The 18,970-nt window shown below is 51.4% G+C and overlaps 2 protein-coding genes across 3 annotated transcripts; both read right to left on the bottom strand.

Annotated features, from left to right (window-relative positions):
- Positions 1-213: 213 nt before the first annotated feature.
- Positions 214-6,648, bottom strand: GPR174 (G protein-coupled receptor 174). 2 transcript variants are annotated; one of them, XM_054075508.1, is made up of 3 exons: positions 6,501-6,648; positions 4,329-4,401; positions 214-1,800 (listed from the first exon to the last, which is right to left on the bottom strand). In XM_054075508.1, the coding sequence occupies exon 3, from the start codon at positions 1,380-1,382 to the stop codon at positions 402-404; it is 981 nt and encodes a 326-aa protein (XP_053931483.1). In that variant the 5' UTR covers positions 1,383-1,800; positions 4,329-4,401; positions 6,501-6,648; the 3' UTR covers positions 214-401. The 2 variants fall into 2 exon arrangements, with proteins under 2 accessions (XP_053931483.1, XP_009553598.2); XM_009555303.2 differs by lacking the exon at positions 4,329-4,401 and having other exon boundaries at positions 6,501-6,618.
- Positions 6,649-12,312: 5,664 nt separating this feature from the next.
- Positions 12,313-17,825, bottom strand: LOC104054290 (putative P2Y purinoceptor 10). Its single transcript, XM_009555264.2, has 2 exons — positions 17,619-17,825; positions 12,313-14,541 (listed from the first exon to the last, which is right to left on the bottom strand). Exon 2 carries the CDS (start codon positions 14,489-14,491, stop codon positions 13,376-13,378), a length of 1,116 nt encoding a protein of 371 aa, XP_009553559.2. The 5' UTR covers positions 14,492-14,541; positions 17,619-17,825; the 3' UTR covers positions 12,313-13,375.
- Between the last annotated feature and the right edge of the window lie 1,145 nt (positions 17,826-18,970).

Below are 18,970 nucleotides of genomic sequence, written 5' to 3'. Positions count from 1 at the left end.
CTTGCATGGTGCATGGCCAGGACATGGCTGGGTAGTGGTCCCACCGGTGGCAGTGGGGCACAGCATCACTTCTCACCACAGCTCTGCATCCTCCTCCTACTGCTGAAGTCACCGTGCTCCTGGCTGCCCAACTCAGAAATCGGGCCTGGAGGAGTTACACAATGTTATTTATATTCAGAGAAAAGTTGCAACCAAATTTATTAATTAATTATTGTAATGTATTTTCAGTCGGTTTGGGATTTTTGAGGGTCTTGTTTGGATTTTTGTATTCCTCAGACCTCACTGGAATCAGCAGAAACTTGGCTGAGTAGGCACTCTGTGTCCTGGGGGAAAAAAATGGGCCAAACCCCAAAATATAGTGAATATTTGAAGTCCTGGGAAACATCTGGGCAAGGCGAGTGCTAGTAGTCTATAATGTCCTTCCTGAGCACGTCTCTGGAGTGCTTCCTCGCATAACTGAGGTTGTGGAGCTGGATGCTGTCTTGCAAATCCTGCCTGGAAAGGCGTCTCCTGAACTCATCTGTAGTAAAGTAGTAGATGATTGGATCCACGCAGGAGTTCAAGCTGGCAAGACACAAAGCTACAACGTGAAACACTGAAATCACCTTCTGGACGCACACGTTTTCAATCTTTTTGATTTTGACAAAGAAATCTAGTGGAAAGCTGATATGATAAGGTCCAAAGCAAATCAGAAATACCAGTGCACAGGTGAGAATCATCTTTAAAGCCTTTTTTTTCTCTCCAAGGTCATGTGAAACAGAATTATTTTCCTTTAGTGATAAGATAGTCTTCCACGAGCAGTATAGGATGATGAGTAGGGGTGTCACAAACCCCACCAGCTCACCTATGGTCATCATTGCAATGGAGATGGGAAGATCAACTTCCTTTACAGGGAGATCCACGAAACACGTGTTTTTAGCATCCTGGTGGAGTCTGAGAAGCGGGAAAGGCAAACAGCCAACGCAGACCACCACCCACCCAGCGATGCTGATGTACACGTCGCAGATGCGCTTGCAGTCACTGAATTTGAAAGGGTGCATAACAAACAGATACCGTCTTACGCTGATGCAAACCAAGAAGTAGATGCTTGCATACATGTTGACGTACTTCAGGTAGAAGCACAACATGCAGAGGCCTCCTCCGAACTCCCACGTCCCAGTCAAGTAGTAGAAAATCCTCAGGGGCAAGGACAAAACCTGCGATAAGTCGGCAATGGCTAAGTTGATCATAAATATGACGGCCCTTTTAGTTTCTTTCATGTACCCATAGAAGACCCACAAAGCTAATGTGTTTCCTATTAGTCCAGGGATCAGGATGAACGTGTACGTAATTGCATAGTAGAGCTTGAGGTTGGTTTCGGTGCAGGTTGAACTGTTCGTCATGGTTGTGCTCCAGGTCTGTGCTCAGCCCCTGCATGATAACATCTTCCTCACTAGTGTCCCATGGGCAGGATGTCCTCAGGTTGTCGATGCTTAATTAAAAAGGTTCAGCCCTAGTGTCCATGTGCGAGGCTTTGGTTACCAGATCATCTTGTCCATTCTGGGGAGAAGCTTCATTATGGGGTGAGTGAGTTAATTAAAGTCCTGCTAGCGTGCTCTGCTCATGCCCTCTGTCAGAAGTTACCAGACCTTATGGTAGTCGCTTGCAGGATTGACAGGGAGGACCCACACCAGGAAATGCATCATCATGTGCCGAAGCAGTCAACAGTTCATCGCCGGAGCTGCAGCATTGTCACCTCTTGGGTGGCATTTCAGCCACTTCTCTCAACACAAGAGCTTGATGATCGACATGGCCCTGCAGCTGAAAGACAGAGAGGTGCAGTTATAACCCTGCAGGGGGACACTTGTCTTAGAAGCAAAAGGTACAGGAAAGCTTTCAAGAGCGGTGGGAGCATCTCTCTAGCAGAAATCTACTGCTAATGACATCTGTGGTGGTCAGCTCTTCTCCTGAGGCAAAGCAGCCTTCCATGCTGTAACACTGAGCAGAAGTCACCCCAGCGTGCAGGGGGTGTTTAACTTGCTGCAGCTCTGTCTTTCCCAGATACAGCTTTTCCATCTGAAGCTCCCTTTGCCTCCAGTTGCATTGGTGTCTGTGTGCCGGAGCGTCCGTTGAGCAGCGTGCCTGCACCCCGCCTGGGGCTGTGCTGTGGGCAGAGGGATGCTCTCACCTCACACAGCGCTCACAAGTTTAACACTCTCCTGGTTTTTCCCACGCAAGCCCTTCAGAAACTTCCCACCTGCAGCACGGCTCTAGAGAGCCGAGAAGATGATGGAACCAAATCTACTCCTTATGTAAATGAGCCAAATAAGGACATTTTCCATTGGTGTTGCTGCTACAGCACAGCGTGGAAGTCCCGAGACAGTGGCTTTCATCAAACGAGGGGTCAACCTTTTATTTATTTTTCATAACAAGGGTATAAAACGTATTTGTATGCGGGCAGGGACAAATGGCCCATTTATTAAACACTTCTTGCTGCAGAACTGCCTGCATTATATTATATTTGACTTGCTCACAACTGCTCTTTCTCAATCTCCTTTACCCATCTCGCACGTGTGATGCTGTGGCTGTTGGAAATACCAGATGCTGTCACTAAGGTGACTGGAGGTGGACTTCATTTAAAAGCTGTTTGCATGGTAAGCAGCTGATATTATCTGAGTCTGTCAGACAGAAAAAAAACAACCCAGATCTGATAAATATAGAGGAAATTCAGATCTCTTTCCGAACTCTCTCAGGGTTGCATTTTGCTTCAGCACAAGGACTAAGTGGGTGAAGTTTGTAGGTACCAACCAAGTCAGGCTGGGCAGCAGCTACAGGAGGAGGATAAAGCCCTGAAGCGGCATCACCCAGCTTTCTTCCAGTGTTACTTTTATTTTTTTATTATTTTTTAAAAAAAAACAAAAAACCAAGCTTGTCTTTCCTCTCCTCTCTTGCCCAGAAGCTCCTGTCACCAACTCAGGAAGCCCAAATCCCTCTGCTTTTCCTCTGGCTGCATTCCCACGTGGGTGAATCCCCCTACCTGCATCACTGGGCCATGAGACACGCAAAGGGAAGGACAAGGTGCTGTCCCAGCCCATCGCCTGTTCGCAGCCCAGCACATGCACACTTGCATTTTTCCTGCTGCCCCACCCAAGTGAGGATGCATTTCTCCATCCTCACTCTCCGGCCACACCGTCCTCTGCTCCCTCCAGCCTGGCCTTGGCATAGGGATGCGCTTGCAGCACTTCTGCCTCCCCCTGGGGCTGCAAATCCTCAGGGATCCCCGAAAGCCGAGTTCGAGCTGGGGAGCAGAGAGGGTGCTCGCCCAGGGCACCCAGAAACGCCCCTGCGGGAGCGGCGCCCTCACAGCCAGGGGGTGAAAACACGGCAATGTGAGAGACTGCTTTGGAAATCCCAGGCAGTAACATCGCAAATTCGCCCAAATGTGCTGTGTGAAAACCAGCAGGAGGCTAAAAACAGCTCAGAAAGAGGAAATTTTGTTTTACATGCTCTGTGCTCGCTTCCCCCGGCGCAGGGCGCTGGCTGTGGCCGTGGGCGCCAGACTCTCCCCAGGCACGGCTTCCTGCTTCTCCCAAACGGTGTTCCCCCCTGTTTTGCCAAGGAGACCCCGCAGTCACCCACGCCAGAGCTCTGGATGAAGGCTTTTTGCTTGTCCTTAGTCAGAAACACCGGGTAAGTTCTGTAGCCAGGCTTTACAACCCGGGCTTGGTGACACTTGTTAGAGCTGAGCACGTGTGGTGTGAGGTGTTTCCTACGTGCTGAAGGGGTCCATCCAGGTGTTCCCTATGGAGCAGCAGAGGAGCTGGGGCGGTGGGAGCGGGCACAGCAGCAGCACCTGTGGCTGGGATGCAGCAGAGCCCCCACACCCGCTGGGAGCAATCACGCTCCTCACCTGAGGAGGGTTAGAACTGCCCGGGTCAAGCCTGGGCCCTCGTTAGCAAATCCTGGGAGGTTCTGCCCCAGGAAGCAAAGCCACAGCAGCTCTCAAACCCGGCGTGGGGAAAGCAGTCTGTGGTAGGCACCGTTTGTAGGTGCTGCCAGCGTCGTGCCTGGCCCTCTCTTGGCCCTCCGGTCCTCAGGGAACCCAGGACACTGCCCACACCTCCTGCTTGCTTCTAGAACCAGGATAAGGGATCAGCCTGGCCGGATCCTGCCACTGAGCACCATCCTTGCGAGGACTGCTGCTGGCCCAGGTGAGCAGTGTGTAGGCACTCCATTTTTTGTGAGGGGCTGATGTTTATGCAGCAAAAAGGTGTAAAGGCTGTGGCAGAGGGGACGTGGGCAGAGAGCTGGTGCTGCACGGGGTACCCCGGTGTCGCCTGCTCGCTTACCCTTTCGGGGGAGGCTCCGGTGTGCTGCTGACTGGAGCCTCACTTCTATTTTTTCCTCCTTCTCCTCTACTGCCTAAAATAAAAAGAGAATGTGCACAGGGGTGACTTCAAATAGAAATTTCCTTCCCCCAGGAACCTCTGTTCTCTGTGGTTCCTGAAGTGCTGCCATCCTGCTCTGGCAGAGAAAACAACCGCTGGTGAGAGTTAATAGGTATTAACTATAGTTAAAAGTTATAGCGATATAAACTGATCGCTGCGTGGGACTGAGTTTTAGACTCATAGAATTGCTTGGTTGGAAAAGTCCTTCGAGGTCATCAAACCCAACTGTACCTGTCCACTACTAAACCATATACCTAAGCAAAAAATCGGGAGGATAAAGGCTTTTCTCCCTCAAAGCAGTGTTCTGGTAGGTAGCTGCGTTTGATACCCTCCTCTGTAGGAGCAGTGCTGTCTCTTGCTGTGCAAACTGTGATTTATCTTTGCTTTTCTCCTTTGGTGGCCTCTGCCCACAAAGGCCACAGGGCTTTTCTTGGCCATCCTCAGGGTCTCTGGTGCTCTCCCAACTCTGACCCACTGTGTTCCCTGCCCAGCACCTCTGGGGTCCTACAGCAGCACCTCCCTGGGTACCGCTGGCTCCAGAGCATCCCTCCCGCCGTGCCGAGTTACCAGAATGTAATTGCTAATGCGGGTTTGCAAAGCAACGCGGATGAGAGTGGCTTTGTAGCTTTGAGTCGGCTGCAGGGCACCAGAGCAAGTGCCTCTTCATCCCATCCCATTTCTGTGGTTACCTGAAACGTGAGTCACCAGAGGTGGTGAATGTTCCAGGGGTTAAAGCAGTGCAACAGCCGAGTTTTTGCAGGTTAGGGCTGTGGGGCATTGGCACAGTGGAGTGAAATGGATTCTTTCTATTTGTTCTTTCGTTAATTTCTCATTTGCTTGCTATTGAGGTAATGTTTCCGTGGCATCCCTCCCTCTGCCTTGCCCCTGCTCCCCGCTCTCCCGGGGCGAAAGGCAGAGCTGCTGCCATCTGCTCGGGGGGAGCCCTCCCTTCTGGCACTGAGGCTTTGGGGCTGGCGCCGGGGAGGAAAAGGGGCTGAGCTGGGATGGGGGGACCGTCTGCATGCTGGTGGGCGCTGAGTCAGGCGGGCAGGCAGCGGGGGACACAAGGGGAATTCTGGCTGGGTAAGTTCCAGGAATATGCAGGAAAAAAAATAAATGTTCCAGTTTAATGTTGTGCGAAATGCGCTGCTTTTTCCTTTTAAACCTTTGTGAATGCTCTTGTCCTCCCTTGCTCATGTTTATCTCAGTTAAAAATGGGAAATAAACCCAAAGCAGTCGTGTTGTGTATTAGCCTAATCCGCCACCCTGTTCTCCCTTCCTGGCACACCCTGATGGCCCTAGATGTGCGTGGTAACAAGCACCAAAGCTGGGAGTTTTCCACCCAAACCATTAGTGCATCCCCCCCAGGATCCCAGCCGCGTGCCCACTCCCCGGGCTGTGAGCAGCGGTGGTGCACAGAGAACGCTGCCTCCTCTCTCCCTGCTTCTTGCAAGTCAGTGGAGAACTCCCACTGCAAAGTCAGCGTTGTGCTTCTTGCCGGGAATGGGCCATTGAGTAACACCCGTTGGACAAAAGCAATGAGCTGAACCCAAGTGATACTCTGAGTAATGAGTAAATGGGACTGCATGGACTCAAATTCCTCTTCCAGACAAGTCCCTTTGCAAGCAGCTGTGGCTCTTGCAATGGCTGAGGGTCACCGCAATTGGCTTTAGTCTTAAACGCTGCTTCTTAGTACTCACATAACCATAATAGAAAATATGGTTTGAAACCTCAAGGTGAGCTGTTTTGGTTTAAGCCATCCCCCTCCTCTCTCTGATACACAGAGCATCTTTGAGCGCTTCCAGGAGCTCATTCTTCTGATAAATGGAGGTATCTGCTCCTCACCCGTGCTGGGGCTCAGCCTGTGTCACCTCACTTCCAACCCTTCACTTGTGGCGATTCGTGGGCTCCGTGGTTACCGCTGCCCCTCGCTGGGGTGCCCCCATCCCGCTCGGCACTTCTGGTGCGAGTAAGGCAAGGCATCGAGTCCATGTCATGGTGGTCAAAAAGGTACAATTTAAACCCTTTAGCCTGAATCAAAGGTAGCTGGGAATAAAAGAGTATCAGTCCTACCGTTGCTGTCTCGGTGGGCCCCTGCGGGTGCCGGTCTGCGGGTGCTGCGCGCGGGTGCCGGCAGCGGATCCCCACCCTCTCTCGATGTGCAAAGCAAAAGTGCAACTGCTGGGAGCAGCCTGCGCAGGAGGGGAACGGCGCTGAGCAGAGCCCTCCCCAGCCAGCAGCGCCTTCTGGGCCGCTCCTCCTGCCCACGGTCTCAGCCGGACCCGACTTTTCCTTTCTTTCTTTTTTTTAATGTGTATATATGTGTGTGTGTGTACTCAAATATATACATAAAGATGTTGGCATATATCTAAAAATACATATTTTTCAATGCATATTATATATATCGATATATGTAAAGATGATGTTTTTAGGGTGTTTTGGAACTGTTCACGGTTTGCTGCGAGGCGGCTGTTGCCCCATGGTCACTGTTTTCTTACTCAGAGGATCTCTGCATCTTGCACAGAGCAGTCCAGGGCTGGAGCCAAGGACTCTCCTCTCCCGAAGGAATGCCTGTGCCACACAGCGGTGTTGCCCATCACTGTGGCCTCTGGCCCTCTTGGGCACTCGGCGGCGGTCTGGGGACCCGAGCTCAAGAAGTATTAAAAAAAACCCTTAATAAACTATTTTAAGATCAGGAGGGATTGACGATTCTTGATTCAGCTCATTAATTTGAAAAAGTGACTTTATTTTTAAGCACTTCTGTCGCAAGTCCACTTAATTATGTGGAACTTCTTTACCCGTTCTTACTCATTTCTTCTGCGTCTGCTCAGGAGAATGGGACTGACTTTGCATGACTTGTAGAGAAGGTTGTGGAGCTGTGGAGGGGTCACCTGGATGTCCAGGTGCCAGGACGGCCGCAGTGTCCCCAGGCACTGCTGTCCCCACGCTCGCAGTGGGCACCAGAACCTTGGTGACCTCTGCTCTTTAGGAGTGTTACTGACTTGTCGTACAATGCCAGCTTACGGCAGGGCTTTGTAGCTCTATATACTCATCTTTCATTGTGGTTTATAGGAAATTAATTGCTTGGGCCCATCGTGGGCTTTTATAACCTCCCAGCGTGCTGGGTTTGCCGTCCCCGCGGTGGCACAGCTCCTCACTGGGGCTCTGCAGCTCACGCCTCCCAAAACACACAGGCGCTTGCCTGTTTCAGCAGCCAATAATCCTACTAGTTAAAGCTTCTGGCCATTCTTTGAAGCCTACTGATTACTCGATATGCTTTAATTAATCTTGTGGGGAAGCCAGAGCTTTCAGCGCTGTGGGATCCTCAGCGCAGAGTTGTCCCCTTGGGTGCACGGATGGATTAATCTGCTAATGTTTTTGGATCAGAAGCAGCGGAGGTTTGGGGTTTATTGCTTAAGCGGAGGTTGTTGCTGTTGTGGAGTCTCCCGGGAGATGTGCAGAGGCCTCGGTGGAGGATGCTGGCTCGGTTCACGTTAGCTCTGGAGCGTTTCTGTAATCGCAGTGGGATCTGGGATGCGAAGCTTTCCGTTGTGTTTGCCTTCGCCTCCCAGTGGCTGCCTCTGCCACGCACTCTCGTACTTCGCAAAGTGTTTTCACTGTAGTGATTGAAAGAAATAAACCTTTTACTTCCTTCTTCCTTCACCCCAACACCATGTGCTGTAAAACCCATCTGAGCCCAGGCTCTGCCCCTGCCCCGTCACCCTGGCACCCCCCGTGTGTCACCCTGGCACCCCCTGTGTGTCTCCCACAAAGGAGCGAGGGCAGAGGGGGTGCTTTGGCCACTGCTTTAGCAGACTGCAAAGTTGCAGCCAGTCCTAAGACGAGCGGCAGGACCAGCCTGCGGTGGCTGAACGGCCCCTGGGCTCTGAAGATGGTCTCTGCTCTTCTGTTTTGTGATCAAACCAGTGATGGATGCTCAGTTGTGCCCTTTCATTTCCGCAGCAGCCGCCTATTTATAAGAAAGCACGGCCAGCGCTTGGGGCACTTACTGTACAGATAGACTTTTTGTTTTAAAAACACCTTTCAGAGCATCACCATATCCTGTTTTGTCGGCGCCGTGCTCTGCGTGCAGCCAGTGTGCGTCGCTGCCAGCACCCCTCCAGCTTCCCGTCACTCCAGTCGCGTGTGGCAGCCCCAGCTCAGCCCCTCTCTGGGATGTGTGCGTGGGAACCGGAGGGTGCCGTCCCCAGCTCGCCTTTACCAGCAGCCGAGTGCCGCTTCTCCAAGCCGTGCTCTGCCCCAGCATGGGTGCACAGTGGCAGCACTGGCCAGACCCTTCCCAAACCCACCGTGGGTGAGGCCACCAAAAATCAGGAAAACTTGGAGCTGGACATCAAGTTGCCAAGCAAATATTTTACAGTATGAGATCAAATTTATCTTATTTTTTACATGACTTGTATTTTATCTTATACTTTCATTTTTATCTTATAAGAATTGGAAATTTCCAGTTGCTCTGAGCTTGTGCTAATGACCTTCTTGGAGATCTCTAACAGAAACGGCTCAGGTCTTTAGTAGAAATAATTCCTGAGAACAGGCTGGGTGTCTGCCTTCTCTCCACGTGGCTGGAGATGTGCTTGGTGCTGCCCCAGGAGGAGCTCCGGGAAGGCCGTGCACTGGGCAGGAGTGCATTTGTGGAGGGGGATCAGGCACAGGGCAGCCTTGGGGGGCTCTCGCCTGCATCTCCCAGCATCAACGGGGCTTTTGTTGAGCCAGGGATGCAGCTGGGCTGTCTTCACTGGGCCAGGGGCTAAAAGGTAATGGATTTTCCTCCCTAGCTGCCTGCCCTGTCCACCTACAGCACAGAAATTTTCTTTATAAAGCAAAAAAAAAAAAAATCCCTGTTAAGAGGAGCCAGACTGAGCAATTGTCAAGGCAGTTGCTGCTGGAAAGGGCTTGACTGCTGCAGGGTTGTGGCTTTGACTGTTTCTCAGAGGAGAGGTAACCCTTGCAGTGCTGAACGTGGCTGCGGCATCAATGCAGAGTTCGCAAAGCCCTTTCCCTGTGCTGGGAACAGGACTCGGAGCGCAGGAGAGGCTGAGGGGCACCCTTGGGTCTCTGAAATGGGGCTGTCCCACCAGTGACCCCGGCTTCACAGGGTGCCGCCGGCTGAGCCTGCAAATCAAAACCTTGGACTCGGGTCTGATGAAATCATGACTGTCTGGAAAACTCCTCCCTGGCTTGGCTTGGTTTAAAGCAGCAAAATTAGCTTTCTGTGCATTTAGGTTGCATTCAGAATTGAAGTTGTTGGTGTCTGTCCCTTTGCCGGGCGCAGCGCTGTTCCCTTCTCCTCAGCTCGAGGTGGGCGGGTGGAGGAGCAGCTCGCTGCCAGCGGTGGTGGCTGTTTGCCCTGTGCCAAAACCCATCAGGGTCTGAGTCTCGCTACCGGGTACGTGGTGTGAGCTCTGCCGAGACTGAGCCTGAGTGGTTTTCCAGAGACAGAGTCACTATCCTGGGGCTGGACTGGAAGCATGTGGTCATGCAGGCAGGAAAAAGGTATTTTTAGCAAGGAGAAAAGCAATTTCCCTCCTTTCTTGCGGTGCCCTAGAAAGAGTGGTGCACAAGAGATGGCTTCTTGGCTGTTCCTGAGCACTGCATGACTTAAAGCGGATATAAATATAGTGGGTGTGCAGGAGTGTAAGTGGATAAGGATGGACACACATAAAAACAACTAAGCAGTTCTAGTCAGAGTAAGGGATTAGGCCATATAGAATAACTAATTTAATGCAAGAAGCTCAGAATATGAGGATATTGTCAGCATTGGTGGAGATGCAGCTGAGCTGCCTCCTTTGCTGTTCCCCCTGCCCTTGCAGCTTCTTGCCCTTCCCAGGAGGATGTTTCTGGAGTCCTCCTGCAGCACAGCACGCCGGGCTGGGGAGGAAAAGGTCACAGCCAGAGTCATCACCAACAGCTTATCAGTCTGAGCTCCCGGGCTGGCTGAGGCCACCGGGCACACCGGTCCTAGAGCATCGTGCCATGGGTTTGCCCGTACAAAGAGCTGAGGATGTTGCATGTGGCCAAGAGTGCCCCGGGCAAGGGGGGTGCTCTTGGTGCTATGGGCACTGACCCCGCTTGTGAGCGCGTGGCCAGAGTGTAATGCGTTACCTGGACATTAATGAGGCTGAAGCACAGCACTGAGGTTATTTCTGGCTGATTTTGCTGTGTGAATGAAAGGTTTAATGCCCACAGGTAATGGCTTGGAGAAAGAAATCCCAGAAAGCTCTTAATTCAAGCTGTCCTCTTTCCCCCACAGACTGGCTCCCAGTCCCTTGCTCTCTCTTCTCTTCAGCCTTGAGCTTTTCTCTTGTAAGAAGTCAGCTCACACCTTGGCCTCAGCAAAGCAAATGCTCAATGCAGCAGCTTTTTACCTAAATCTTCTTAGGGAGCCTCTAGCGCCAGGCACCCCCCAGCCTGCTCTGACCTGCTGCCCCCCACAGCCCCCCAGGTCTTGCATCCCTGCGCTGGGCAGCAGCAGCATCCCTGTCCCTCTGTCCCCTCCTCAATGCGGCGTCCAGGTGGCAGAGCTCTTGCTGCCCCCAATCCCTGTGGTTTGCATCCTGCCAGATGTTTGTGGTAGCAGAACTTGGTGGGTTTTGATAAAATGAGAGGGCTGCCAGGCACCCTGTGGCCTCTGATAGGCAGAAAGCACCAATCTGCAGTGGAAAAGGATATTTCCTCAGGGTCTGGATTGGATAAACCCCAGCAGAACCCTTGCTGTGCAGTGCATCTAACGCAGAGAGAGGTTTCTCTGCTGTGTTTCCAATGCCACCCGCTGTGCCGGCAAGCTCGGGGGCGGCTCGGGCAGCCAGAGTAAGAGTTGCTGTTGTGTTGCTGTGTGAGGGATTAGTGAGTTTTTGTTTTGCTTTCCTTATCCTGTTTTCTTTTTGGAAGGGGGAAGCTGCATTGCAGAAAAGCTACACGATCTGAAAACATGCTGGCTAAGTCCTGCTGGTAACTGGTGCTACTGGGAAACCTGGAGCTGGCGCTGCCAGTAAGGTCAGAGCCACACTACGGGCTTTGTGGTTAGTCAGCAGGACTTAGAAATATCAAACTGTGGTTACTGAGGGCTACCTGGATATCCACCCCGGCCACTCAGGGTTCCACCATTCCCAGAAGACACTCAGAGGCTAAACACATGCTCCCGGTGAAGGTGTTGGTGGCACAGCTTGTCCCATCGGTGGTGGCTGCCCAGAGCCACGTCCTGCCAGCCCCGGCATCGGTGAGGCGCTGCTGGGGTTCCTGTTTTGCCTCCGCCTGCTGCTGGGTTTGTGCCGTCTGAAGCAGCTTTTTTCAGCCCTGAATACTCTTTCCTCCCTGCAAGCAAACAAGGAAAAATGTTTCCTTTTGTTATTCTTCTCTCTTCTTGTGAGAAGAGGAGGAAATCTAGGACAGAGCCAACTGCAGGGCAGCGTGTTCTCTGCCCGTCTCTGTGTTCCGCCGTCTCTGGCGCACTGTAAGCACCAAAGCAAATTCCTCCAGATTGTCTGGATCTCCCCTAATCTTTCTAAGACCAGGCTTGGCAACCTGAGGTTAAACCACCACCCGCTCTTCCCAGAAATGCTGCACGGGTTGGAAATGTGCATCAAATCATCGGCAAAGCTGTTTTCTATCAAACCTCCTCTGCCTACATTGACTTATAGAATTCCCAGAGGGGGTTTTGGCATTGCAGTCACTTATGCCTTAGCCTACAAGGAGGAAACCTCAGAGCCCCCGTGCTGACTGCTGTGCGAGGTCCCACGGTGGCACCAGGGCCTCTCTGAGCCCCAGACCGGGGGTGTCCCCCCTCCCCCAGATTGTGCCATTGCTCTGCGAGCAGACGTGGTGCATAATGAGGCTATTTACAAGCACGTAAAATAATAGCCATGATGCTAAAATACACGTTGAGATCATTTTATTTCCTCCTGAGGCTGAAGCCTTAAGGATGCACTCAGGTCAGTTGTGTAAACTTTTCTCGGTCCCCGGTGAGGGCTGGGACCTTTTCTGGCTTTTAAAGCAGAGCTGAGAGGCTTGGGTAATGTCTTAATGTACGACCACAGGCTTTAGCAGAATACCAAATGACACAAGACTCCTAATAGTGACACAAGAGATGGCAGCATCAGCTCCCAGTCCTCCCTTCTGCTCTGGGTCTCTGTGAGCAGACACACCCTGGGAGGCATCCTTCATCCCTCCTCCTCGTTGCTCCTGGCATATCCACCCTCAGTCTCTCTTCCAAGTATTCATTCCCACATAGTCCGTTGAGCATCCCGTAGCTCCTGGCAGTCAGACTCCCTTGTTCAGCTCCGGGTGCCTTTTTCAATAGCAGGAGTTGACCCCAGTTTGCGTGAAATCTCCCTTTAATGCTGATGTGGATATACGCTAATACTCATTCTTGATATATCTGGGTAAAGTTGTAGTCTTGCAGTCCAGATTAGGTGAGAGTAGATCCAAGATGATTGATTTTTGCAACAGAAAGAGGCTCATTTTACATTGAGATAATTAGCTGTCTTGATCAAGAGCCTCACTGAGCGTGGTGGATGCCGTAAGACATCACGGGCCACAGGCAGGGGCTGAAACTGCCCCAGTGCCACCTCCCGAGCTGCTGCTTACAACTTGAGATTCAGAAGGGTTTTCAAAAATAACGAATATGTAGAAGCACTGAAACAACAAAAATGAAAGGGACCCAAACTCGGCTGCAGTTCAGCACAGGAGAAATGCTGGCATCAGCGACAGCTGGTTTGGGTATTACAACCATCAGAGGGAGAACACTGTAAGGCAAACAGTCCCTGACAGCGTCAACACGAGCAGCACATCTTTTGTTATGAAAATGGCCTTGTAGGTCAGATCCTGGCACTGGCTGAACACAAGGGTAATGCAAGGTGTATTTTGGAGACCTAACACAATCTTCACTCAAGCTATGAGAAGCACCTACACGGAGAGGAATGGCTTTTGTTTCAAGAGATGGACTCCAGCAGAAGCTCATCAGGTGGCATTGGGGGGATTTCCATGCTGTTTATTCGGCCAAAGAACTTGGGGAGAGACCAAAACCTAAAGCGTGGAAGGTTTCTCTTTTTCATATGAATGTCGTGGCTGGTTTCGGTGACAGAGAAGCTGCTCCTGTGGCGCATGAACCGAGCCCTCAGGGCGGCACAGTTGTGGCGCAGCAGCTGGTCCTGGAACTCAGAGGTCATGAAGTAGTAGAGGACCGGATCCAGGCAGCAGTTGAGGCTCGCCAGGCAGAGGGAGATGGGGTGGAAGCGGAGCGTGCTCCTGTGAATGGCACAGTCCTGGATGATGTTCTCTATCACCATCATGAAGAAAGGGAAGTTGATGTGGTAGGGAGTGAAGCAGATGAAGAAAACTACTGCACACATCAGGACCATGCGCAAAGCCTTCTGCTTCTCATTGGTGTTTTGCAGCTGCGTTGGACACTCCTGCAGTGACCGCCTCATCTTCCAAGTGCAACAGGCAATAATGCCGAAGGGGATGACAAACCCAAATAGCTCTGCCACCGTTACCAGTGTGATGGAGGCTGCCGGGCTCAGCTGCTTCACCCCCAGGTCCGAGAAGCACGTGTTTGTGCTGTTGGACAAGGCTGGGCTCCTCACAACGAGCAAGGGTAGGCATGCCGCTCCCACAAAGAGCCAGACAGCAGCGCTGATGGCTACGTCGTACCGCCGCTTCCAGTCCTTGGCTTTGAAGGGATGGAGGAGGAAGAGGTACCGCTGGATGCTGATGCAGGTGAGGAAGCAAATGCTGGCGTACATGTTGAGATATTTCAAGTAGAAGCACACTTGGCAAAGAAAGCTTCCGAAGGGCCACGTGTGGTTTATGTAGTAATACATGCGTAAGGGCAGCGAGAGGACGTGAGCCAGGTCGGCCACGGCCAGATTGATCATGAAGATGATGGCTTTGCTCTTCTTGCTGATGAAGCGGCACAAGACCCACAGGGCAGCGCTGTTTGCCAGGAGGCCGGGGATGAATATGAGGGTGTACGTGGTTGCATACAGGGTGGACTGGAAGGACATCTGGGGGTCGGTACAGTTTCCAGAGGACACGTTGCTCTCCATCTCTGCTGAATCTTTTCTCTCATGGATCGATTAAGGTGGGTGGAGGGTTTCTGTAGGGAGTAAAAACAGACGCTGTGAAAAACTCTCCGGTGTTTCCCTACATGGAGTAAACACACCTCAGTACAGAAGAACGAGTTGTGTGTAGGTGTGTGCACAGGCGTATGTGCAAGACGAGGTGTGCGTTGGGAAGGGTGCAAAGCCAGACCCTGCTCACAGGCACACGCTGCTCCTTTCAGATGGGCTCTGCAGCATTTCGTACCCTGCCGCCCCTCAAGCGATGCCACACTTAAAATGCCACAGCAATTGAGCTCTGTAGCACTAATTTCTTTATTGTTAATGCCAGAGAGCTTCTTCAGCTCCCTGGGGTTTTCCAGGACCCCTTTTATTACATGTAGCTGTCAAACTCCCATCACACTGATGCTCTCTGATATGTATACAAGCAATTTCAGTGGGACTAAATAAATAGGGAGTTTAAATGGGTCTAGAAATTGTCTTTTGAGATCCATGGAGTGAATCGGCAGCAAGGGCAGTAATTATCATCAGCAGAGGATGGTGCTGGCAGGCAGCTGGCCAGGGCAGAGGCCGGTGGGAGAGGTGCAGACAGATCTATCAGAGCTCTGGCTCCACATTTAAGGCTGGATTTATAAACTAATAACTGGCCAAACACACGCCAGTTGCTCTGCCGGTCCTGCTAACTCAATTCTGGCACTCATGGCACATTGTGCAGGCATCGTGTTGTAGCAACAGAAATTATCCTCCAGCAACAGTTCAGGACATGAAGGAAGATAAATACAGCTGTCTTTTAGTTAGAGCAGCAATTCCCTTCATCCATTCCACCTCAGCCAGCCAGCGCGGAGGGTTCGTGGGTCACAGGGAGTTCACAGGTACTTGTGCAGCCCTCTGGAGAGGTGATGGATTTTGCCATTTGCAAGCAGAACCCACAGGAAAACAGCCTGCCCTCTCGGGAAGAGGTGATTCAGCAGCAGCTGGTTACAAACCAAGGGCCTGTGGCTTCATCTGCAACAAAACAGTGCAATTTTCCCCTTGGAATTGGAGCCTGGAGCTGTGTGCAAGGTGTCAGGCAGCCTGCCCTTCCCCTGGAGGAGACCAGAGCCTGATCTGGCAGAGCCCTGAGCACCTCTTGTTGTTGCCACCCAGCCCCTCAACAGTGGTGTTTAATTAAGAAGCAGCCGGTGGTGCTGTTTCCTGCAGCCTTGGATCTGGCGTTTGCCACGGGGATGGGTTTCTAAAGCCGAACCGCCTGCAGCAGGGATCGGGCGCTGCTTTGAGGTGCAGGATGAAGGCTCCTCTACCCAGAGCCTCCTCACCTGGGCAGCCCTTCAGAAGCAAGCCAGGACAAGGCAGGGGAGCGGGGACATACTTCACAGTGGGAAACAATCCCTTTGGTCCCTGCAGCGTCCTCATGTGCTCCTCACCTGCCGGAGAACACCTGAGGGGCTTGTGCCCAGCACTGGCTCTGCTCCCAGCAGATGCCTTTTGCACTGATACTGTTTAACTTTGGAAAAGTGATGGCAGGGTGCTTTGTCTTTGCATCCTTGCAGAAAACAGGGAAGGAAACCTGCCAGGAAGCATAGGAAACACAGTTATTTTACAGCCTGCCAGCGACAGAGGTGACACTTGCAGGTTTGGGCTTGTGAAAAGGGTTACAGAGCACCCGGTGTCCCTGTCCTGCTGTCTTCTCCCAGCCCAAATTCTAAATGTTGTCCCTGCACAGGGGACTGTGGGGAGCCTCCTTGCCAGTTTTCTCTGCGTTTGGCTTTCCCTGGGAGCCCAGGAGTGCCTATTTCTTGGTGGAAAGGGATGGGTGTCATTCCTGGTATGTGATGTTCACAGGCGACAGCGCCTGTCAGGACTCCTGGCAAAGAGGCAGTGGGGAGCTCCCCTGAGCTGCCGGCAGCCTGGGCTCAGGCCAGTGCTCACTCACTGCAACGCTTCCTGAAAGCAGATTTATTTTCTTTATCATTGATTTCCAGTTTCCAGTCTCCGAGGAGCCTTCTCTCCCACCTGCACCTCGTCTCCAGTCCCACCATGTCCCGCCACCGCCGGGGTTGGGGCAGCGATGCTCCCATGGGCTTTGGCAGTGGTTTTGTTTGGTGACTTTAAAAAGCTTGTATGAAATATTCCCTGCCATTCCTCGGTTGTTTTCCTATTCCATCCACACAGGGATTTACACGCAGCAGGAGCTGGTGGTGGGTTAAGTGTCGAAGCTGAGTTTTATCCAGCCGCGTGCTGAGACTGGTATCGCTGCCGGAGGGGTGAGACCGCTGGTTGTGGAAGCAGCACTGCAATTCATTAAATATCAAGTAACCTCACAATTAATTAGGAGGCTAAGGCAGCTATTAAACACCCCTGTGTCTTTTTTTTGAGTGTGTTAGTGTCTGCCCAAGCAATGTATAAGGCTGTCGCTGCTGGACGTCGCCCGGCTACTCTGAATCACCCTGCGCCCCACCCAGCCCTACATCGCTGTGCTATTGCATTTACTACTCCCAGATCCACTGGCAAACTCACTCTCATCTTTTCCATAGGTTGGCTGGATAAACCAGGCTAAACCTGGGCTCCAGGGGTGGCTGGGGGAGCCCTGGGCTTTGGGATCCCCGGAGCAGGATGCGGCCAGGGGTTGGGGCAGAGCTACCTCTTTTTGGCCTGGAATGCTGAAGGGAAAAGCAGCCTAGAGAAAAGAAAATCCACTTTTTGCTTGAAATAAGTGTCAGACTTGAAGTACTGGAGGTTCTCAGGCACTTATGTTTTAAGCAATAATTTTGTTTGTTTAATCTAGACACTAATAGGAAACAAACAGAGCTGGTCGGTTATGGCAGCCGCTCTCATTAATGACAAAAATGAAGTATTTGGGGTAAAACGGGCTTTCTTCACATAGTGCCGCAGACAGCAGCCTGCTCAGCTGCACCACGCTCCGCTCACCCACCCAAAGCCGAGCGAGACCGAGATACGTGAGCAGTCGACAGCTGCTGAGGATGTCGCACCAGCTTCTGCCTGATAAGATCTCTTGAAGAAGAAGAAGAAGAAGGGGGAGGAAAGTGACAGCATTTCTCAAAACTACATTAGCTCCAACCTACAGAAGAAAAGAGGCAGCAGAAATCAAGCTTACCTTCCTGTGAGTGCCATCCTCCGGGGGGGTGACATCCATGCTAGAGAGCCGGAGGAGCGAGCTTTCTGCTTTTAGCGCCTACTGATTTTTGCAGCAATTCCTGCCCCAGCGACTCCTTGTTAAACTTCCACATGTTTTCGGAGCACTGGAATCCTGCTGGCATCTGCAGCCCAGTACAGTGGCTGCAGAACAGGAAATCCTGTATTTTGTTTCTCCTCACCAATGTGTACGGCTAATGACGTTGCTTGATCCAATTGCTGCGCGATAGAGACCTCAGACGAGGGTTTCTTGCCTTCCTTCTGCTCAGGAGCTGCGTTAGGTGATGCTGTTCTTCAGTTGAGCTGCTTCTGCTTTTATCCACGGTCACTTGCCATTTGCTTGCTAAGGACTATAAAATACAGAAGCAAAACCCTTCCAATGAGGGCTCACTAAGGGAAAACTGAAAGCTGTGCCAGCACAAGTTACTGGAAGGCAGTAATTTTCCTTCATTTCCGTGGAAGTTTGGTTAACCTCAGCCTATCAACAGCTATAGGCTAAAGCTAAGAGTTTGGGCTTTATTTCTGAAATAACGTAATGTTTTAAGGTGGAGATTTTCCTCAAACACTGCTCTTTAAGAAGAAAATACCATAATGTGCATCATGCCCAACTTCTTCTTTTTGCCTCCTTTAATTCCTTTCCCATTTCTGTGTATATATATATATAAATTTTAGCTCTTTTTCTGCCTGCTAAGCGTCTCCTCCTCCTTTCTGAATTGCTGAAAACCAGCAGGCGTGTATTGTAGTGCAATTCACTGCTGCCTCGTTTCCAGCTGGACAATTTCACCTGATATGCAATGTCACATCTTATGGCCCAGGACTTGTGAAGATAACATGGCTGTTGGCATCTTTCCCTTTCTTATTGTAGGCAGTGTATAAACAGAACTATTCTTGCTCCATTCATCTATTTTCTGTAATTGGTCCTATGACCCTGCAACGTTAACAGAAACATAGCTGTGGAAGAGAAATGAAAGAAGGAAGCTATTAAAACCTTTAGCTGTAGAATAAGTCAACAGCTCAGAGTGTGGGATCGTGTGCATCTTTCTCTCAGCAGCTGAGTCCATTGACTCTGCTGGCTGCATGGTTGCCAGGGTTTCTCCGTGCTGGCTGTGGTGATGGCCATGGGGACCTGAGTGCGCTCCCTTCCCGTGAAGTGGTGCTTCACGACAGTAGCGTAGAGGACCTGAAGTGTCCAGAGGTCAGTGGAGATTAAAATGTTGGTCAACAACCTCCTGAAGGCAAGGGCAAGACCAGTTTGTATGCAGTTTATATACCAGCCTTTATAGACCTATCTATGGTGGTCTTATCCATCACGTA

Source organism: Cuculus canorus, chromosome 10 (genome assembly GCF_017976375.1).
Source record: "Cuculus canorus isolate bCucCan1 chromosome 10, bCucCan1.pri, whole genome shotgun sequence".
Lineage (NCBI taxonomy): Eukaryota > Metazoa > Chordata > Aves > Cuculiformes > Cuculidae > Cuculus > Cuculus canorus.
Note: the sequence above shows the minus strand (reverse complement) of the source record. Positions and strands in the feature narration are given on the sequence as shown.

Bases quoted from the DNA above. Each gene is read 5' to 3' on its own strand.
- GPR174 (XM_054075508.1), bottom strand. From the start codon at position 1,382: ATGACGAACAGTTCAACCTGCACCGAAACCAACCTCAAGCTCTACTAT.
- LOC104054290 (XM_009555264.2), bottom strand. From the start codon at position 14,491: ATGGAGAGCAACGTGTCCTCTGGAAACTGTACCGACCCCCAGATGTCC.